At 48.9% G+C, this 23186-nt stretch overlaps 1 protein-coding gene and 1 long non-coding RNA gene across 2 annotated transcripts in view; one reads left to right on the plus strand and one right to left on the minus strand.

The window, feature by feature from the left end:
• cdh13 (cadherin 13, H-cadherin (heart)) overlaps positions 1-23186 on the plus strand; it is a 219033-nt gene that overhangs the window by 188597 nt on the left and 7250 nt on the right. Inside the window, exons 12-14 of the mRNA XM_029154538.3 lie at positions 6146-6288; positions 18659-18892; positions 20500-20724. Of these exons, the coding sequence (XP_029010371.1) occupies positions 6146-6288; positions 18659-18892; positions 20500-20724 (602 nt within the window). The remainder of the gene's footprint in view (positions 1-6145; positions 6289-18658; positions 18893-20499; positions 20725-23186) is intronic.
• LOC114857756 (uncharacterized) lies at positions 347-21498 on the minus strand. Its single transcript, XR_003786265.1, has 3 exons — positions 21283-21498; positions 777-969; positions 347-645 (listed from the first exon to the last, which is right to left on the minus strand). It is a non-coding gene; the product is annotated as an uncharacterized LOC114857756 (long non-coding RNA).

A 23186-nucleotide genomic window follows, 5' to 3' on the forward strand; every position in this document is an offset into this window, starting at 1 on the left:
TGCTGTGTTACTCGAGCTTGCTAATTTATGGGGACGCGGCGGCGTGCGTGCCGCGTGTCAAAGGCGTGTCCTCGCACTGTGTGTGTGTGTGTGTGTGTGTGTGTGTGTGTGTGTGTGTGTGTGTGTGTGTGCATGAGATGGGACCTAAGGATCAGACAGACAGCATCCTGTCTCACCGTCCACCCAGCGATCACATGCTCATACTAATGAAGTGCGCTGTCACATTGCTGTGTACACCCTGATTGAAATTGTTTCACAGTTCTTGTTTTTCCTTTCTCACACCTTCCTCCACACGTTCGCGCTTTTCTCCCCGTTACCGACAAAAAGACAAAACTCCTCGCGACAGCTGATTGATGCGTCTCGCTCCGGCGTTTGTTCCTCCCGTCACATTTATTCTCCCTGCATGGACCTGCTGCACCGCGCTGATACAGAGCAGAAATATGAGCAGGTGCAACGTGGGTAATTTGTTCACCATGGCCTGCAGCAGTAGTTGGCTAAAAGTCTCCGTTTAAAGCCCAAATCCGGCCCAGAGTGGCTTAGTGAGGTCTTTGTGTGCGACCCCCGGAGGAGTCGCTTATTTTCCACACGCGACAGCTTAAAAGCTAAATTCTCCCCTTTTTCCGCCTCGTCTCTTCCACTGCAACTCTGAGAAAAGAAGAAATAACACCGTTATTACTGCGGATCAGGAGGAATCTAAATGTTTGGCCTTTGAGTTTTCCAGTAAATGGCCTCCTCTGGCTCAGCAGCCTGTGTTTGTGTAGACGCCTGTCTCTGACCAGATTCCTTTAAGGACATGAGTTTGATGGGACGCGTTTGATCCTGGCCACTCATTTCTCCGCGTGCGCTTTGGAGATCGGCTCAGGCTGAAAAAGCTGTCCGCTGTACTTCACACGACCCCACCGCGTGTTAATCTTCGGAAACAGTTGCCCCCGACGAGTCGATCCTGTCGTCACGGTGACGGGTTGGAACCTGCAACCAGTCATTCAACACTTACCTTAAACGTGTGAAACAAAGACTAATATACAGTACGTGTTGTGTCTCAGTTTGTAGAAATAGAGGACGGAGCGAAGGCGGAGGCGGCGGAGTTCTCGATGGAGAGCAGGGAGAATTTGTTTTCATTACACCCTCATTCACAGCTGCAGTGTCAGTGGTCCCTGTCTTATCTCCGTCCTCAATCCCTCCCCTTATCGCGCTCCCCCTGCTCTCCCCCTCCATCTTTACTCCCTCTTCCTCTGCTCCCGCTGTACAGTCGTTAAAGCCCAACGCAAGGCGACACAACTCCCGCACTACAAATCTCCCCCCTTGATGTCCTCGTATCTGTTGCTCTCAGATAGACGCGCTCCCGTACTGCAGCGGTGGCGCCGCGCCCGCTTCCTTGCCGGCTCCCCGGCCGACAGCGATGCAGCGGCAGATAGAGGCGCTAAGATAATGCGAGAACGAGCACCAAAGAAAGGACGAGGCAGGAAGTCAAAGAAAGGGAAGACGGCAGCCGCAGCGAGGCATAATAGGTTTCTGTGTAATACGCCGCTGGGGCCGTGTGAGCGTGTGAACGCACGCTCATCCAAGTTGCAGCGCAGCGAAAAACTGAAAATGGGGATCACTGACACTTTAAATGGAGCCCGAGCGACGCGTGGTGCTGGTGTATCTGTGGGTATAAATGAAATCAAACACAAAAACAGCCTTTGCATGAATGGAATTGACTCCAATAATAGAGGGTCAGCTTATCAGGTGAGCCCGCGGAGCAGAGGGGCACCACCTCTGAGGCGCATCCTCAACAGCCCCTTAAATATGCAAATTGGATGCTTTTCCCTTAGCCTCCGATAATGTGAATCATTATGCTTTAAAGGCTCGCGTGAACACCTGGGATGCGCGTGTTGCGCCCGTGTTGTCTGACACCGATCTTTGTCTCATTATGCGGCGCTATCTCCGTCTCACCGCTGGGCATTTTAATCAGGGAAACAGTGGTCGGGCCCCGGACGCCGCTCGCCCCCCCCCCCCATCTGGATTCATTATGTACCTTTGAACTGTGGGAATGAAGTGACACCTGCAACGTCCTGATATGCGCCAACTTCGCCGCTGAAACAAACACTGTTTAGCGAATATGATGAGAATGGCATTAAAAACGCATATACTGACGGAGACGTGCTGTTCAGTTTCTCAGCGCGATCAAGCGTGCGCGGCCTGTGTTGTGAGCTGCACCTGTCAGGCTTCACACAGAACGTGCAGATGCCGTGCTGTAGCTGGAGCGAAGCCGCTGTGCGGTCACGCGTCGCCCCCGTCACCGCTTCACACCGTCCTCCGCACGTTGGGTCCACGCGTGACGTCGATGCATGAGGAAGGACTCACTCAAAGTCAAACACAAGGTTGTGGCCAAACAGTAATTGCTTTAAAACCTCTAATCGTGCGCTGTCTTCTCACTGATGTGCGTTATGCTCATCAGGTTGTGAGGCTCTGGCAGCTTTTTCCGATCCTCTCCCTTTCTGCCGTACTTTATTGTGCTGCAAATGTGCTTTTAATTGCACCAGACCGTCATTTTTGCTCATCACGCAACGCTCAATAACCTATAATGAACTTTTTGCAAATTTATGAAATATTAAAAGGTGAAATCTTTTACAAAGAAATCATTTAGAGAAGTGAACAGTATTTTATAGATGCCCTTTTGACAGCAATTACAGCTTCCAGTGGAGGATTTGAGCAGTTTATTCCGTTCGTGCTGACAAATCTCCTCAAGCTCTTCCTCTGGTGACTGATTTTTTTTGGGCCTTTAGTTGCTGACACATTAGTGGATTAATGGCGTCAAGTTGCAAAAAAGTCAGGGAATAAACTTTCCTTTGCTCGCACACTTTGAGAAAACCTTTGACTAATGTTCTCTGGAGGGAGCAGGTCTACAAAATAAAGTAAGCGTGTCATGCGGCAGCGAGGTCGTCAGGGTTACGTGAACCGGCCTTAAGACTTCAGCGTTCCAACAGATAGCTTCTGTTACAGCCGGGAGCTTTGAAGGGATTGGGTTGTTAAGAGGGAACCAGGGTCAACGATGAACGATGCCGCCGAGCTAAATGATGGGGAATGTGGGAACCAGGGTCACACATCTATCCTACATGCTGTACCTACTCTGCAGTCTGTGTAACAGCCCACTGGGCCCACGTGTGAATAGACAAGGTCGCCGGGAAATTTTACAGCATCTATGATATTCATTGACGCCTTCTGCACCTTTTAACCAAACGCCACCTGTCACAGACATCTGGGTCTTTCCAGTAGGTTACGTTCCACTTTACACAGTTGATTCAACAAATCTTTGAGGATGTAAAGACAAGTGAACAAACCATTGCACTATATTACTACAGCCACGGATCTTACTTGGTGAAAACAAAGCGGTAATCATTTCTGTAGGCGCTTCCTTTGCAGCACTCGCTACTTATTAGCTCTTACCACAAATTGCCTCTCGCTCTCTCTGTGTTCCACCCACACCTGCTTATTGACACATACAAATCCACGCAGATGCATACAACGCGTGCCAGCAGTCTGCGCCTGATGTAAGATAACATCCCTTTGAGTTATCTGAGGAAAGAGAAGAGCACGGCTCAGATCAGACTTATGAAGAGCTCATCTGTCAACGAGCCTCCGCGGGGCGACAGCGGAGGACGGCTCTCTGAGGGAAGCTCGTCACAATGAATTATTTACATGAGCGATATGTATTGATTGTGTTTGCTTTTAAGTCTATTATACATCTGTGTGTGTGTGTGTGTGTGTGTGTGTGTGTGTGTGTGTGTGTGTGTGTGTGTGTGTGTGTGTGTGTGTGTGTGTGTGTGTGTGTAGTCTTTTTCTAGAAAGTTTTTGCACTTACAAACCCTATTGTAAAAGTCAAGCTTAAAAAGCAGCTTATCAAGTTTTTTTGTTGTTGGTATTTTAATGCTGTAAAGAGTGAGAGTGACTTCTCTTCATCTTGTTATTATGTAGTTTGTCTTGTCTTGGATCAGTTCTAATGAGACATCCTGACAGCCAGACAGATGCATTACATCCCCGCCGGCTCCGTCCGGACTCCTGGGTGTATTCTCATCCTTACTGTACAGCGCACACACACACACACACACACACACACACACACACACACACACACACACACACACACACACACACACACACACACACACACACACCCTTACTGACCGGCCCCTGAAGCTGGTCTAGCAGCTCAGAGGAGCTTCCGAGGGTGCGACTGTGCAGTTCGGTGTAATATAACTGGCAGGTCTGCGCACCGCTGGGGTCACGGTTTGCCTCATGACACAGCGAAACTGTGGACAAATAAACTATAGCTGTGCTGAAAAATATTTCAGATTGCAAGCGGAGTAAGGCAGGTTGTGCGTGTGTGTGTGTGTGTGTGTGTGTGTGTGTGTGTGTGTGTGTGTGTGTGTGTGTGTGTGTGTGTGTGTGTGTGTGTGTGTGTGTGTGTGTGTGTGCGTGCGTGCGTGCTTGCGCTTGTGTGTGTATTAGGCACTGAAAGAGGTCGTACGTTGTCATTGTGTTTGTGCACTGTCTCATTTGTTGACTGATTTGTTTGAGCCTTCCCTGGTTTTGGAGATAAACACGTATAACTAGATATGAATATTCCTAATGGCTTTTTAATGTCTTTCTAATTTGCCCTTTAAAAGCCTCTAATGGACTGTCCCCATGTTTGCACAGAGAGGAGGAACAGTGGCTCTGATTCATTTAGCGCTTATCTGCCGAGCGTGCATTCACCCAGACAGGAGTATTCCTCCGAACTTCTGCTGTAATAGGAAACATAATACCTTGATATTTTACTCCATCGCTGCCCGGCTCTGTTGTTACTCGGCTGTCGGCGATCAAATATCCCACGTCCGTGAGAGTTTGAGCTTGGGAGCAAATCTGTGAGTTCATGTGGAATGAAAGTGGTCGTTTAAGGGAACATGTGGGGATGACTGCAGGCCGCTCTCCTGAGCTCCAGGCTCCAGTCCCTGCTTTAACACGCAGGGATTTGGACTCAGGATGTGTCAGAATGTTTGCACAGCGCAGCACATTTTCTCCAGCTGCCGCTTGTTTTTGCTGCTGATGTCTGGATTTACTGTAATGTTGTTGAAGCCGGGACCAACGTAGATTTTCCAAAGAAATCAGGAAACAATAGACTTGGCAGCACCTTTTATTTTTTAATCTCATAGTTCAGGTTTTTAGACCAGATCAAGTGTGATGAGATATTTTCACTCTCATTTTGTTACAGATAACTTTGTAACAAATACTCTAAGCTCTGGTTAGACTGAGATATGTTGTTTAGTTACTGTGAAGGCCACATTTTCTGACTATAGATGTTTGCCTGGTTGTAACAGGTCAAGTCAGTTTATAACATGAGAAAGACAGCAGGCACAGTTTTGTTACATTAAACCACCTGTGGTGTTTAAAAGTAATCAGTGGCAGGGAAAGTGTGTGTGTGTGTGTGTGTGTGTGTGTGTGTGTGTGTGTGTGTGTGTGTGTGTGTGTGTGTGTGTGTGTGTGTGTGTGTGTGTGTGTGTGTGTGTGTGTGAGAGAGAGAGAGACAGAGAGAGAGCAAGAGGGGAAAGGTGTGTGCTGGGGTTGATTGCAAAGCCATTTCCCAAGGCTTTGTTGGGCTCTGTTCACTGAAGAGCTCCATTTCCAAGACAATTTGTCCACCGCTGAACACTCCACCCAAGACCCGCCTGGCGGTGGAGAAGGTCCACAGCCGCAGTGACAGCCTCTGTGTGTTGATGGAGCATGAACGTGTGATGTTGGGCAGAAAAAAAGGAACATATGAACATGTAAAATTTGTGTGTGAGTGTGTGTGTGTATGTGTGTGTGTGTGTTTGTGTGTGTGCGCAGGGGCCACGTTCCCCTCCTAGTGTGAGCTCCCAGCTCGGTCCTCCAAACCTCAGGATGCATCTGCAGCCGATCGGTGGCACACGCGTCTGTGCGTGTGCTGTGAGACACTGGGTGGCTCTAACAGAGCGTGCAGGACGTAGATGGGGAGGTCATGCTATACAGTGTGCCCTAAAATGAAATCCATATATCTATATAGTGTGAGCATATCAAGAATTGTGGGTGATTGATGGAAGCCACTGAAACCCGTTCTCCACTCGACTTGATGGTGTGCTCCTCTCTCTCGCCTCCTTCCTTCCAGGTACACGGTTCTGCGGGATCCAGCGGGCTGGCTAAGCGTGAACCCAGTCAGGGGAACCGTCAACACTTCGGCCCTGCTGGACCGCGAGTCCCCCTACGTCCACGACAACAAATACATGGCCGTCTTCATCGCCACCGACAACGGTGAGTCACGGGCGCGCTTCGAGGCGACGGGAGCAGGAAGCCGGAGGCGAGCGGCGCCGTCTGCGGCGCATGTGGGACGTGTGTCTGTTTATGCCGCGGTGCATGTTGCGCTGATGAGGTCGGGGTCACGGCGTTTACATAAAATGGGCAAACCACACACTGAATACAATCATATTACTGTATGTCATAACAGGCATGATCCTAATCTGTTTAAAATGTTTATGGATTGGCTCCAGTGGCTTTGTGCCAACGAGGATTTCCACCATTCACCATTGCTCATTTGCATTTCACAAAGTCATATCAGAGAGGCCTGTCTGTTAGTGTAGCTTCACCCGTCCGCAGCAAAGCTGTCTTTATCCTACGGTGACAATGGGATGGCCTTAAGTAGCGCTGCTGGTGTCAGGCCATATGGAGGCTGTTTGGCAGAGTCAGTGGAACTGCTGCCCTGAGACTTCCCAAGACACGGATGAAAGTGTCGAGAGCTGCCGAGCATCACTGCTCTCTCTCTCTCTCTCTCTCTCTCTCTCTCTCTCTCTCTCTCTCTCTCTCTCTCTCTCTCCGTCTTATCATCTAGGTGTGTCTCACTGTCTCTCCCCCCCCCCGCCCCCTCCCCTCTGTCTCTCCCCCTCTCCGTATCAATCCATCTAGTCTCCGGTGCTCTGGGAGATTCTGACAGATCCATTAGAGGAACCAAGAGATTCTATTAGTAGGCAGCAGAATAGCGCTGTTGTGCTGGGGAATTCGTCAGCCTCAGAAAGATGAGCGTTGAAAGAGGAGTAATGATGGAGGAGGAGGAGAAGGTGGAGGGGTCAAGGTAAGAGGAGAAAGAAATGGACATAAAGGGAGATAACAGGAAAAAGATATAGAGCCCGGTAAGTGTGTAAGGAAGAGGTGAAGATGAAGCGAAATGGTGAAGATTAGGAGTGGACAGGAAGATTAGTGTGGCGCCAGAAAGGAGGCCGGGTGACACGGTGCAGCTCGCTGTTATTGTACTTCAGATCCCAACACCTAAAGCTGCAACATATACATGGACAGATACTGTGCACACACATCTTCTCCCATCTACAAAGCACCAACATGTCAACATGAAGCCACCACCGTGGGATCTGTTGCTTCAGAGTCGATGACTACTAAATGTAAAATATATAAGATGACTCTACACTCATGCTTTGTAATAATAATCCACAGTGAAATGTCAAATGCTGGAAATCAGCATTAAATGTGTCATCTGAATTCTGTAACAGTAAGTAAACTTGCCCGCATCCATCAGATGTAATATTTACCAAGTTTGTTATATCTAGTATTGTTTTTTTTTTAATGTAGTCTATGAAAATTGTGCTTTATCTGTTTTTTTATGCTTTTTTATGATTAATGCTCTAAAGAACACATGTTCATGAGGCACAAATCTCACATTATATGATAAAAACATAGACATCACCTGCAGTAACTGGGTTCAAATTGTCTCCACTTTGTGCCTACTTCCTTCCCAGAGCCACAGACTAACGCTAATCATCCGTTAAGCTGAACCAAAGCTCGAACTGAAAACCAGCCTGTTTACGTAAAAATACACGAAGCAAGACGCATTAGATACAAGACGTGCTGCAGCTGAGATGAACCAGGAACAATTACTCCAGCAGCTATGTGGCTGACTACAGGATGTAATCATGTGCATGCATTTAGTGCATGTACTCGTTGTTGGGAAGCAGAAATGAATGAGGTAATATCGCCGGCCACTCAACCTCGACGCCTCAGTTTGCTGCACGCTGTTATTAACAGGACTGCAGCCCTCTGCTCGCTGATTGCATGGCGAGCCAACCTTTGTAGGCTGCCAGCACGATACGGCTTGATCCGCACCTATTCATGCTTATTTTTAGAAGCACGCCGCAAAGGAATATGCACTGTATTAACTTATACTGTGGAGAAATATTGGTGCATCGGACAGAAAAAAACAGATAATCAACCTTAGTCTGAGAATAAAGGACGATTACAAACAAATGGCTGTTAGAATTTAAATAAACTGAAGACTTTTAGCCACTGGAAACACGATTCTAAATCTTCCATAGTGTCGCTGGAGGATTGAACGTTCGCCTGCAATGTGTGTTTTCCTCTATTTTGTGGAGACGAGCAGGTCTCGTTGGCAGTTTAAGCCAGTTGACCTCGTGTGCTGGCGCCGGGTGCGATGCAGACGCCTGCTAAATGTTTTGCATGGTTAGCAGCAGATTGACTGTAGCTCCCGGTCAGCAGCGTGAGGACGGGTCGGCCGGAGCAGCCCTCCAGGCAGCGGCAGATGGAGAGCGATGGAGGGGAGATGCGAGAGGGGAGGAAGGAAGCCAAAATAAAAACAGAGAGGTCGGACGAAACGTAAGAGAGCGGAGGCAGGAGGTGGCGAGAGGGAGCAGACCGAGGCGGGATGTGGGGTTTAACAAGGTGTAATAATAATGTCGATGTCAAGGTCGTAGGTCATCGCACCTGGAGAGCTCCAGCAGTGAGTCTGATGCTTGGAGGTTGCACTCTGTTGCCATAGCGATCAATTGCAGTTGCCGAAGAGGCCAACGGAGCCATTTATCACTCCCTGATGTGAGAAGTTGTGGACTTGAGTGGAGTTTATATGCGCTGCTGCTCGTTGACGTCCCTCCATCTGTATTTGTGCAGTCTCTCTCTCTTATCCTCCCCCTTTATGTTCCTCAGTTAATGACTGAAAAGCTGCAGCCCAGTTTTGCCTGGGCAGAGACACCTGGCGAGCCGGCGGAGCGCTCCGGTTTAGTTTTTTTTTTTTTTGATTGTTTTAGGAGACATTGTTCCAACCTGAGCGCTGGGCTTGACGGGCTGTTTGTGTAAACCCTCATCAGTAGCTGCTGCTCTTTGCATGCCAACGGATCCTCTCCCGCTCCCTGATTCCCCGCCGGGACGCCAGCTGTTGCCGCGTCGCACCCCCTTCTCCTTCCTCCGCATTAGCTGCTGCATCCGGCGCTAGCGGAGCCGCGTGTGCGCGCGCGTGGGAGGACCTCATCGTGGATTTTAATGTCTCTGTCGCGGCGCATGCGGTGCCTCTCTGGCCTGCCCCGGCGAAGCCACTCGCACCGCTGTGTGTTGTGGTTTAATGTTTTCTCCAGCTCCTCATTTAAATGTTAAACCGCCTCCTGGTGGGAGCCATTTGTCATTGGGAGGCATGAATACATTATCAAAGCCCCAGCCGTCTGCACACACACACACACACACACACACACACACACACACACACACACACACACACACACACACACACACACACCACACACACACACACACACACACACACACACGCACACACACAAACCCACACAGTCTCTCGTGTCTGCTGCCACCGAACCCTCTATTAAAAACTCCGAAGTTATGTACAAAAAAGCTGAGCAGTGTTTGCTTTGAGCACGTGGACGTACGGAGGAGCGTCTTCCGTCGACATGACGCCCAACGTCCGTCCGTCTGTCCGCGTCACGGGGAGACGGCCTCCGCAGAGACAGGGGGGGAGCTTCGTTAATTACGGCGATATTAAGCTCTGCACATACACACGCTCAGACTGAGCAGTGTGATAAGTCTCAGCATTCATCACAGTCACATCACATCCCCTCTGGTTTAAATGAAAAGCAGGAGGCAAACGGAGAGAGGGGATGAATTCTAATGGGGCCCAGAACAGAACTCTTTGGTGCTCACGTGGATGTAAAGTTAGCGTGTGTGTGTGTGTGTGTGTGTGTGTGTGTGTGTGTGTGTGTGTGTGTGTGTGTGTGTGTGTGTGTGTGTGTGTGTGTGTGTGTGACAGGTCGTTTAATGGGTTCATCATCTCTTCCCTCAGAAGACAGAGAGAGAAACGCAGACTAGTAGCTAGACTACACACAGACCCCCCCACCACACACACACACAGACACACACACTAACACACCTTTGCGCGTCTCTGTCTTCACCAGACTAAGTCTTTGGAAGCAGTGTGCCGCTCATTGTCGTAATGGACTGAGTAATGTTCCTGTTTGGGGCCGGCCCAGATGCAGAGTGTGACATGTCAGCAGCGCAGCGAGGCCTGGCAGGCTAAATGCAGATAGATGGAGTCATGGTATGGCTTCAGCCAGCTGTGATCAGGCTGCGGGGGAATAATGAGGCATGATGGGCCGCTGTGTCGGCCCAGTGCGCTGATATCTCCTGTCCCACAATAGAATAGAAAGGGAAGTTATTGCGAGGATGAGTGTCAGCGTTTACAGATAGCCGCCTTCTTTATGTTTGATTATTGTAGGATTTGGGATTGAACTGTTTGCAGATAAAGGAGCAGCGATGGCTGGAAATCTGCTCCGACTGCCGGGTTTAACTGCCAAAAGAATCTATTATGCCCGAGCCAAGAGAGCAAGCGCAGAAGAGCAGAGCGTGTCTAATAGAATGGTAAATACAGTAATGGGATGCTCTGTGTCATGGAGACGAGAGGCAGGAGGAGGGGAGGAGATGGGACAAGGTGAGGAGGAGGAGGGCAATAAAACAAACATCACAACTGGACCAAATATGGGAAAATGATGACAAATGCAGATAAGAAGCAGATGAAGAGGATTCTGCCAGATGGGATGCGGTGGCTGAGCTTCCTGTCTGCAGGTGGCTCTCACTCCCTTCATATATCTCCCCCTCATGAAGGCGGCCTCAGAGGTGGCCGGGTTAACCGCCCTGCTGAAATTTGTTGTTGCCCAGCCAATCAATGACGACCCCGCGTTGCAGTGGGTCGGCCCGGCCGGCGCGGGGGAGGTGGGGGTGGGGGGGGAGTGCAGGTTAGAGAAACAAGGCATCTTGACCCGGGATAATGGCGGTGTAATGGGATGTGCTCTGGAAGGCGCAGGAGATCGCAGCCCGGTGCCGTCTCCGCCTTCTGCCGCCTCCCCCGTCCTGCGGCGCTGCCTCATTAACCCCAGATAAACACTGTCTGTTTCTCACGTCGACCCCCCCCCCCCCCCTCCCCCACATCCAGTCTCCGACTGCCTCTGCCTTTCGTTCCTCGACTTGTTGCCCAACCTCTTGGGGAAGTCGTCGCCTTGTAAACAGGCTCCTGTTACTGTCTGTGATTAGAGACTAGCTTCGCCGCCGCTCCCGCGTCCTTGGAATACGGATCCATCCACAGATCAGACGCTAGGACGGCTAAAACAAACACGCCTCTGCCCACTCGGCCAGACAAGCCCTCTCCGGCGGCGCTGGAACCGGGCTACTTGCTTTAGAAACCACCGGCCGTGATTAAAACCCCGACACCTCCGCCCGCGGCGCATCTCCGTCAGCTTCCGCCGGGGCTTCGACTGCGTAGACGAACAGCTTCGGGTGTACTTTTAATGACGGGGATCCAAATGAAACGAGATGAGTGGGTAGCGGAGATGGAGAGGGCTGTGTAATGAAAAAGGAAGTCGGATGATAGAATCAGGCAAACACAGCTGATGAAGGGTCTCCTTCGGTTTATCTAAAAAGTATGTCATTAGATCAACACAGCCAATCTGTTAGAGGCTCAGCTCTTGATAAAGAGTTGAAGGCGCCATCTGTGTGTGTCAGCGTGTGTGTTTGTCTATCTGTCTGGGCTGTGTGATGGCTGGGGGTGGGGGGGGGGGGTGAGCAGGAGTTGGAGGGACTTTTAATTACACAACCTCACAGTTTCTAAATTGCTGTAAAGGCCACCTCAATTAACACCATCTGCCTATGAATCAGCGGGGAAGTGTTTGGTTCTACATGTGTGACGGCCCCTCCCTCCCGCGCGTGCTGAGCACTCACTCACTCACTCCCTCCGACGTGTCGTGCTTTAATTGCAGACGCCGTTGCACATTTTTGCAGAGGCGCCCGCGAGTCCGTCCGGAGCCGACGCGAGGCTCCAGCGACTGCAGCCACAGGAGCAGTAGTATGTGTGGGACGGCATCATGTGAATGAAATCCGAGTGCGTTTTTAAATGATAGTGGATTGATTGTGTTCCAACATCATTTTTGAAAGTTTCTTCAAAAGTTCCGAGACTGCGCTTTTCTGTTGGCGGTTAATAGAGCCATTGAATGAAGGCTACGCCCACAGGCTCTCTGTGACCTGAGCTGGATGGAGTGGGATCCGTCAGGTTTCCTAAACGGTGCCAGTTGCCTTGACACGACATTTGTTGTGCATCTGTTTTATCTACTGTAAATTACGGATGTAATTAACCGAGCCGTGACTTCCTGAACAAAATCCTACAAATGTTTATTAAAAAACAAAACAGACTAATTTTACGGCGAGATTGACTATTTTGAAGAAGATAAACCCTCATTATGTTAATAGAAAACTATTTTTGTTGCTATTTTGCAGATCCTGGAGCTTATACTAATTAACGACTTTTACTAATTATTTGAGAACCGAGTGTAATAATAAACTCAACACTTGCTGAAAAAATCTCCCATGTTTGGGCTTAGATGCACCTTTTTACTGAAATATCCCAACTTTCTTATTACATGTAAACGCTTTTTTGTTGACACTGCAATAGAGTCATTTTTGGCTGCATTATTAGCGACATGAGCAGCGTGAGTTGAACAAACTCACTAATTAAAGTGGCTCCACTTTGTGTGGATGCTCTTTTTTCTGCCTTTTTGATCCGACAGCTTATCACAGTGAGAATACTTCAGCAGAGCTTTTCTAGGATCAGGCCAAAACAAGGAATCACCCCAGGAAGGCAATTCTAGTGTTTAATTAGCACAAAAAGAGCTGGCGGTTTAAGCCCGCTTCAAGCCATATCAATACCCTCCCTCTCCAATCTCTTGATATAATATCCCGAAACTGATAACCCAAACTCTATTCTGCAAGTAATTTGCCAGGCTGGAAGCGATGCACCTGTCCCCAGCAACGCTTCTTTCCCCCGAAGTCGTCTCTCTTAATGACTCGGGCCCATTGTAATTGGCTGTGGCTGGTTTCATTTACAGCTCCGATCGGCCAATCAGATTAGCCGGGGTGTCGTGTGACGGCGTCTGCCGAAGCCTGAGGGACAGGGGTGAGTGATGGGCTAGAATGGAGCGGGTTATCGGAAGGCAAAGCCCCACGGAGCCTCACCCCGTGGAAGGAGGAAGGGTGAAACCTAAAATGATTTTAATTGCGTTCGTCCCGATGAGCAGCGAGCACGTGTTGAACCACGCGACCTCTTCACCTTTTCTCTCCCCTGAACACGCTCCCGCTGAGCCTGCGCGGAGTCTGAGGCACTCTCTTTTTTTCCAGTAGATGGAGAGCGATGAGGTAAAACACGGCAGCAGCGCACGCGTGGCGATAAAGCGGCCCAATTCTCGCTGTTTTGCTGGAAGACGCGGCGAAGTGACAGGAAAAAGATTTAACTAAGATTTAGGCCGAGCATTCTGGCAGCGCAGACACTTCATATAATTTCCAGAATCACTTCCTTTCAACGGCGTTTTCCTCCCGCTCTCATCTCCTCCTCTCTCTCTCACTCTCTCTCCCGCTCGCCCGCTCTCACTCTCATCCTCCAGCCCACCTGTGAATTAGTCTCCCTGCCTGTTTCGCTGCGCCATGATGTATTGTGACATTTTCCAATGAGCCGCTCCTCATGTGCGAGCCCTGCTCCTGGCTTCCTCCAGTCCCCGCTTGTTGTTGTTTAATTTCTTTCATCATCTACTCGCGTGTGTTGGAGCAAAATAATCATAGTAATAACAATGCTGAATATTTTTAGCCAAGGGCGTCATCCGCTGGCTGTTTGCGCCTATGCTGCCTTGGCATTTAATGGGTATTGTAATGAAAAAGAAAAGAAACGGAGCCAGATAAGAATAGTATACTGGGCTTTGTCCCTGGTGACCAGCTCCACCAGTGACCTTTTTTAATCTTGTGAATTCACTGGTGACTCGTCCACTTGTGTGATTTATTTAACTAAAGGAGAAACTGATCAAATGAATGACTTCGCCGAAAAATATGAAAAAGGAACTGGATGTGCTGCTTCCCCGTTTGGAGTGTCTGTTTTTTTATCTGCTCCCACCTCGTCCCTCAACGTCACCACACATTTCCCCCAAGAGGAAAGAAGAAGCACAGAAAGGTCACTGATTAGATTTTATGCTTTGTATCATTCAGGCCCAGTAATTGGTACACTTCAAACCGCTGCTGCTCTCAAATTTGTCTTTCATTCCTTGTTTTGTTTTTTTCTTGTTTTTTTTATGACTGTGGGAGGTTAGAGTCAGACATCGGGCAACAAAAGCAACAGAGAATGATAAATGCATAAAGTGTCAATAATATAGGAAGAAAGCGTGAGCCTGAAGCCAAGAAGCCGGGAGTTGCTTGTGGAGTAGAAGAGATACAAGGAGCGAAACGGGAAGGCAGAGATGAGGGCTGTGTAGCGGTGGATTGGTGCCGACCGCCCCGGGAGTCACTCAGTACGCTTGCTCCTCTCATCTGTGGGCAGCAGGCGGAATGGAGCGCCGTCTGACTGTCTGACTGGCAGCCGGGGGCAGGTGGAGGCATTGTGAGGCAGGCGGGAGTTAAACCCTCCACCCGCATCCATGCATAAGAGCACCGCGGTGCAGGATGTTGCTTTTAAGTAGGGCTGCTACTCGTTGACGGCCGCGTTGCATTCACTGCTCTGTGTGTTTATCGTAGGCCGGCGTTGCATCACTTCTGGAGCCGTCTCCCAAACTGGCTCGCAGCCTCCACTCCTTTTAATACTGACAAGGGACTTTGATGGAGACAATTAAACGTAGTCTCACTCATTAATTAGTGTAATTCTCGCTGTGAAACCAATTTAGTAGAATCAAACCCCACTTGTGTGTTTAATTTTCGCTTTGGACTCCTACGAGTTCTGGTGAAAATAATTTATCATTATCTCATTTGTACAGAAAACACTTTTTGAGTGGTTACGGTGCGTGTGCGAGAGTTTGCAAAGCCGAGTCCTAATGAAAATGAGCCAGTTGTGCAGAATTTCTATATGTTCTCAAAGGCAATTTCAATTATTTTAATCTGAATAAACCTAATTTGTTCGCAGGTACTGTAGCATACCGTACTATCTGTTGTTAAGCTTGAGGTTGACCTCTACTGAGGACAAACCAGTTACAATAAAGACAAGAGTACAAAACATAAATACACCAGGTAACAAACAGCGACGCTCCACTCTGGTTGTATCTAAGCAACCATTGTAACGATTGACCTGAAAATATGGATAGAATCCCCATAATGAGCTGTTCAGACCATTAGAACCATTTTTAGGGAAATATCAGGTAAATGTTTGAAATGCTGTTTAATTTATGACCAGACATCTGGAGAACTAAACATCACAAATTTTTAAATATCAGGCATCAGCACAGCCAATCTTTGCCCCGCGTCCTTTACACTGCGGCGTTTCCTCCGTTTAACGCTCTCCGCTTCACTTCTGACGTCCTCCGACGCCTGCACGCGGCCCCCGTCCCCCGCGCCGTGTTTAATCACAGCTCCTGTGAGGGAGCGGTGTGAGGCAGGGGCCGACGGACAGGCTCCACTGGTGCGGAAGCGGGCTGACGATGACACGGGCGCGATGCAACGAGGAGGAGGAGAGTGATTGGGGGGGGGGCATCATTTAGGGAGACAAACAGCTTCATTTAAAGTCAGCCGAGCAGAGAGCGGCCCGCTCCCACTCGCGTATGAGTGGATATTTGCATGTTGTCACGGACACGCGTACACGCGCTCCAGGTCTAATGTCTCAGCTGATGATCGTTCATCCAGACTCACCTTAAGCCCTTCGTCTGCTGCTGATACTGTCACACGCGTACTTGCTCCAACTATATGATTTCCCAGTAACTGGCCTGCTGCATGTACAGTACAGAGTGTAGGTGGGAGGAGCCTCTTGTGTCTCTATGGGGGCACCTGAAGTTGGATTGCTGCTATTACTCCAGCAAACCGGCACCTACACACACTTTGAAGGTGACCCCTGCACTCGAACCCACCGCGGCAAACTCCTGAATTTTCACCCATAATAAATATGTATCTCATTGATACTTGTCTCCATCGCCCTGCTGAATGCACGCGCTTTATTCCGCTGCTCCTCCAGAGTTCCTGGGTAAATAAAAACACTCAGCGTGCAGATGAGACGCACTGTATTTCGCACTTGTGCGCTTCAGTCTGAGGCGTTTATCTCGGTGTAAACATGAGCCGCGCTGTTCGTGGACACGCGGAGGCCTTGTGGAAGTCAGAGTTCATGTTTACAGGCGTGCTATTTACTGCGCGGCATCAGAATGAAGCTCCGTTCTGACCTTACACCTGTTCTGAATCTAAAGCTGCTACTCTATAGATGTACAGTGTTTTCGGCCTTTCACAAAAGCTTTTTTTTTTTCCAGCAGAACTCTAAATAATGGATTACCTGTTCATCCGCTGCATCTTTACACACACACACACACACACACACACACACACACACACGTTAGCATGAGCACCTACTAAAGCAACCAAGCGCATCCAGTAGCATCAGTACTGGTCAATATTGAAACAGCAAGAAAGTCCTCACACCGTCATCAGAACACAGTGACCATAGTTAGCAAACTCCATGAAGACACGGTTCACACAGTCAAAACAAAATGGCGCTGCCACAAATAAAGAAAATCATATTAAAGACACTGGCTAATTTTTGATTCACCCATTCAGAGACTCTCCTCCTCCGACGCTGTTTATCTTTGACATTTTTGAAAGGCACTCATAGTTTTTTGCTTCCTGTTCTGTAGAACTCAAAGGTTCAAATAAGAACAAAGCAGTTGTTCACTGGACCATTTGAAGGAAATAAGGGCACATGGAAGCACTCTGTTACCAAGGTGATATGTCTGTTCAATAACCACACCGGTCACACTCATAGACATGTGTAATGTGCTCTACTGCATCCTTTCATTGAGACGTTATTACTGCATTATTAGTGATTATCAATACACAAACACGCACACGCACTGACATGCTAAGATCTCGTTCAATGCACCGACTTCCCTGGGAAACAATGTTCCAACTTTAAAAGTGAGACACGCTTCCGGTGCTGCTCTGCGTTTGTGTTTGGTAGCTGTGTGTGAAAAGCCTGTTTGTCTGAGTGGGACGTGCTGCGCTGCTGTGGATGAATGAGCTTCTTTTGAGCCACGCTCACCGCGTGTTTGTCGCCGAGAACCCCCTATTTGCAGCCGACATGAACCGTTGGGCTGAAATGGATGTTTGTGACGCTGACTGTGTGAGGAGCTTTGGAAAAAGTGGTTTCTGTGTTCTGCGGCCGGCGCTTTTAAGCAATCGGAAAAACTCGTGACTAAGCTGGTGCCATTGGTCTCCGCATCAGTTACACCTCATTCTGTAAAGGTCACGTCTGCCGCTGCTTTGTCATGGACTGGTGGTGACACAGTCTTTTACATGTCAACCTTAACACTTAGAGCCACTGCTGGGTTGGCCTCTGCCTAAATGGAGGTGTTTCTTACATGTCTGTTCGTTATCATCGCCTGCCTGGACTGGGGGGGGGGGGGGGCATGCAGAGAGCACCTTTCATTTATTATTGGTGAACTTTGTTTAGTCATTAAATATGTGTAATGTGTTCCGTAAAACCTTCACCTTCTCTTAATCAGCTTCTCGCAGCAGTAATTTGCTGCTCGGTGCATCTTCCTCCAGCGCGACCCAAGAAACTGAGTTTCATTCTAGCATCACCTGACATTTATTGCACATTCATCTTGACTTGACGCCTAAAGACACCCCCCCCCCCCACACGCACACACACACCCCCGCCCTAAATCGTCCGTAAATATTTTTCTTTTGCCTTGAAAAGGTGGAGGAGAACAATTTTCCAAATACAGATCTTGTCTTTAGGTGTTAATTGCCGACTGACCTCTGGAGCGCTCGTGTGGGCTGTGTTTTTTTTTTTTTTTTATTAACCTCTAATCGCGGGGAAACAGAGAGCAGCAGTAAAGAGCCAAGCTGCTTTTTAACCCGGCATCCTTCAATAAGGTGTAATCTCACGGAAGCACAGGAGACGTCGATGCGTCAAGTCGAACGCTCTCTCCAAAAAACATAATCCGCCGTGATTCATGCTCTTCCGGCTCGAATATGACACGTGAAACACAATGTGCTTTAGTTTCATTTGCAGCAAATGAGGTCACATTACCCGAAATGAGCAGCATGGATCTTATTACGTTTAGAATCATTCGGATTTGTTAAAGCTTAGGTTGAAAGCGTTTCCCCTCGTATAATGGAATAATCACTGCACTGCTTTACTCCAGCTACATTGTGTTATTGGTCTTTCCACATCTGCACAAATCATTAGGGTTCACATTTTGCACATGCCGCCTGATATAGAGACAATCAATACAAGACTTGCTCCTGATATATCGGTGTGTGTGTGTGTGTGTGTGTGTGTGTGTGTGTGTGTGTGTGTGTGTGTGTGTGTGTGTGTGTGTGTTTCCAGGGAGCCCTCCAGCCACAGGCACCGGCACGTTGGTTATCCACCTGGAAGACTACAACGACAACGCTCCCTATGTGGTTCCATTGGTGGCGAAAGTGTGCGAAGATGCTCACGACATGAACGTGGCCATCGTTGGGGGGCGGGACAAGGACCTTCCCCCTAACGGCGCTCCCTTTAAGATCGAGCTGGGAAAACAGCCTGGTCTCGACAAGACGTGGAAGGTTACCAGAGTCAATTGTGAGTAGTTTATGCCATTAAAAGCCGCTATCGAGACCCTCAGCCATCGATATAATAATAACATTAGTATTAACGTATGATGGGACAAGTGAAGTGCGATTGTTCCCCATCAATAACTGTAACAGACTGCTGTTTTATTGTAGTGTGTGAGTCACTTTTTCTTTCCTAGTCTTATACCTTCACTGTTTTTCTTTGCACCGAGAGCTTTGAACCTGTTCTCGCAGAGTTTCCAAAAAGCTCCCTGGGGACTGGAGGAATAAAAATATAAATGCAGAAAAAGAAGTTTTTCAGAAGAGTGAGAGAAAGCTGCCAAAGCACAAAAGTAAATTTCATTACAGAGGCACTGGATGGTCACTTTAGCCGTGGGCTGTGTTGGCTTCTTTTGCTTTTCTTTGCCACGCTGAGTTGCTCAGAGTACAGAGGGAGCAGAGCAGTCTTACCTGGAAGTGTTCATAAAGATCACTTGATAAGGATGAAGAGGAGGACAGTGATATGAGGAGGGAAGCGGGAAGGCGGATGGACAGACGACCCAAGGCATTGATTCAGGGCGGCATGACCGACGGCGCCGGCTCTGTACGTTTGAGTGACAGAGCACAGCTACAACCTGCCCAAAGGTATTAGCTGTGACTGACAGCAGGAGAGGGAGGGACGGGAACTCCTCCATCACCACCACTGGAGGAGGCTGATAGGGACCAGTCAGATGGACTGGTAGGAGGCGGGGCGGCCACGCCCACTTCACTTGAATTCTCCTCACTACAACTCCTCTTTATTGAGTGCCAGTAGACACTCGGACCTGGTGCTGTCCTTTGGTCAAGTTCATATCACTACCCTTAAAATCATCTCATAAAGAGAAGTAGACGTGGGAGGAGTCGTAATGAATGCAGATATTTCTATACAGGTCAGGAGAGGTTAGCCAGTCTTTTGATGAGATTGAAAATTATGTGAATCGTATGCGGGAGCATCTGACCCCGACTCGGCTCGAGTGAATACCTCCTCGAACGAGGAGAAGGGCCAGAGGACGGAACGCCGTTCCCCCGGCTGCCCGGGACCAGCAGGAGAGCAGGGTAGCATTAGAAACACAGCCGTTACGCAGGCGGTTTGTATAGAGAACCGCCCTGATGTTGATGAAACGTTTACCGGCGCCCGCCGTCCCCTCCTCGCATTGTTTTGAGAGCACAGTTGGACAATGTGCATTTTAAATTAACCACAGAAACAAAAAGCCCCCAACGTGGACGTAATACTGACGGGGAACGTGCCCCCTCGCATTTGCTGCCACCTTTTAGGGAAGTGAAACGGTGCCGGTGCTTTCGCCTAAAAAATTTTCCAACGTGATGCAACACAATGTAAGAACCGCGTGCAACTAAAGTGGTGCCAGTTTTTGTCACTTCACTTACTCAGGAAGGACTTGACAAGCACTCACTGGAGGCTTATAAGTGTCGTGCTATAATACACATATTTAGTTCTGCTTGGCGAAACGGGCAGCTGTTAAGTCAGAATCGAGGGGCAGCACACGTGCGGCAGGGGATCACTGTCCATCCAGTCCAGTAAACCTTTGCCTTCTGCTGTGTCTCCCCCTCCAACCACCACACCCCCCTCCCCCCTCGCAGCCACGCACTCGCAAATCATGCTCTTGCACAGCCTGAAGAAAGCCAACTACCAGCTGCCGCTGCTCATCACCGACTCAGGGGTGCCGCCCTTGTTCGACGTCTCAGAGGTCAAAGTTCAGGTGTGCGTCTGCAACAAGAGCAAGAACAAGATGGACTGCAGCTCCGCCCACTCCCACCACGCCAGCCTTCTCGCGCTGCTCGCCACACTCCTGCTCGTCCTGCTCGGTAGGTACCGCCAACAGAGGCCGACGGAGGGCGCAGGTTCGATGGCATCCGCGCGTGTGTGTGTGTGCGTGTGTGTGTGTGTGTGTGTGTGTGTGTGTGTGTGTGTGTGTGTGTGTCACTAGAAACTATCTAGGCTTGTTTCTGGCAGTTTGTAGTCTTTTACTCTCTCTAATCTGCCCTGGTGTTGACTAATGCCTGCATATTTCACCTACTTCTGGTTTCTCACTCTCATCCCTCTCTACCTGTTTGCCTTCTCTTTCTTCACCAATCAGCCGCACTCGTCCCATAATCCTTTGCTTACAGGCAGAATCTCTGCGTCTCATCTTCTCATTTTCTCCCCGTGTCTGTGAATCAGTGCATCCAGGCTGACCCATTGATCTTCCTCTGGGTATGGATCAATCTGTCTATTGATGCATATCTTTACTTCAAATGGTCAATCATAGCCGATGATTGTGTGTGTGTGTGTGTGTGTGTGTGTGTGTGTGTGTGTGTGTGCGCATGCGTGATAGCTTTGTTTAAAGTTGTACCTCAGAGAGCTCATCATCTTCAGCCGCTTACCTGCAACTCCCGTTAAAACTCGAGCAGCAGCCCGGAGAACGCCGCTCCCCGGCCCCGACGGCGCGTTCGTCGCGGTGTTACTGCGACGCACTAATCACGAGCGTGAGCCGTTGCTGTGTCAGCTTCCTCAGCCAAGCGGCCGCGTCTCGGGAAAAGTTTTACAGCAGCAATCCTGAGATAATCCCAGCTGGAACTGTCAGTTAGCTTTCCATGCTCTGCGTTATGGAAATGTGTTGTTATGTGCAGTTGCCATGGCAACGTCCACGGAGTCTGAACTAGAAAGCAGGGTTTCTGTTTGACATGCCAAGATGACATTAGGAGAGTCTTTCCCGCAGATGTCCCACTCTGAACGACAGCAGCATTCATTACTCCCCTGTAAACGCTGCAGTGATGGACAGTGGCATTTATTAACCAAATGTGGAGCTGCTCCGGCTTCTCGGGCCGCCTGGTCCCGGTGCCCTCGTTCCCGTCCCTTCGTTTGCTTAGACGCACTGTAACAGAGCCGCGTTTCGCTGGAGCTGGAGGCTGGAGATGACGGACGGGGGGAAACGGAGACGAGAAGACATTAACAGGGTGGAGATTAAAGTCCTTAACAGTTTTGTTGTTTTCTGTGCACCAGGCTGCTGGCACCCAGAACGTTCACAGGGGACATGATAACTATTCACCATCAATGTCAACCGGTGTCGTTGCTTAGCAATTCTTTATTGAAGATGTTTCAGAAATTCAGGCCACTTGATTGGGAAGGTCACAGTTTATGCTGACTGGAAACAGGATCATGCTCCACTCACAGGAATAGATGTATTGCTAATACTGCAGTGAAACTGAGTTTCAACCAATTTCTAAGAACAAACAATAGAAATATTTAACCGTACCACCGTCCTCCCAGCTACGATCACACTCGACGTTTAGATTTCCATGTGCATTTTAATGCAGCACTCGGCAGCTCTCTGCCAGGAAGAACATCCTTCATTGCACTTGACACCGCTGTGCTGGCTGCAATGTGCTTTTTGAGTTCTTGCCTACTTGTCTCCTCTGATGTGTTAATTTTTTTATAGACCGCTCAGTTTAGGCTAAAGGTGCGGCGAGAGTTTTGTTTTTTTACGTGAAATGTAGCGGTTTCATCATTTGTTCAATAACACGTGAGCTGACGATGTTGAAATGGAATTAAAACATATCATGGAGGCAATTTGCACATTTTAACTGTGAGCTAAAGCTGCTAATCTGCAGCTAAAGGTGGCATGAGTGTGTTCTGTCAACCCGAGTGATCAAACAAATGCGAGTAACTGAGTCTGAGACGACCGGTCCTGGGGTCAAATCAGAAAACTGTGCCAAGGCCATTTATCGTACTGACCTTTAGGGGTGGGTCCTGAAAACTGTAGTCACGCATGGTAACTATGTGCAGAATGTGCAGTAAATGCCTGGAAGGTGCTAATCTGAAACACAGACGGACTGTGTGAGTCAGTGTCCGTGTGTTTTCTTTGGGGATGTCACAGTTTCCTAAGCCAAAAGAAAAGACCCGTGCGCTCAATCCGAGCTGTAATTACATCGTCCTGCCAACACAGACTTTGCCTGTGCCAAACCAGTATTGTACAATATGAAGCATTTGTTTGTTCTCTGCGCCTAAAGTTACATAACGCAGCACAATAACTACATCTTTGCTTTCTGTGTGTCGATATGAATCCCTCCGGGTCCCTATTCTGCAGTCTGTGCAGCAGTTGGTGTGTGTGTGTGTGTGTGTGTGTGTGTGTGTGTGTGTGTGTGTGTGTGTGTGTGTGTGTGTGTGTGTGTGTGTGTGTGTGTGTGTGTGTCACTAGAAACTAAAAACAAGTCTGTCTTAACTTAAACGAACACTTAAACTCCACGCTGCGTCTGAAAAACTCCCGTTCCCTTTACAGAAACTCAAG

This window comes from Betta splendens, chromosome 6, assembly GCF_900634795.4.
Source record: "Betta splendens chromosome 6, fBetSpl5.4, whole genome shotgun sequence".
Taxonomy (NCBI): domain Eukaryota; kingdom Metazoa; phylum Chordata; class Actinopteri; order Anabantiformes; family Osphronemidae; genus Betta; species Betta splendens.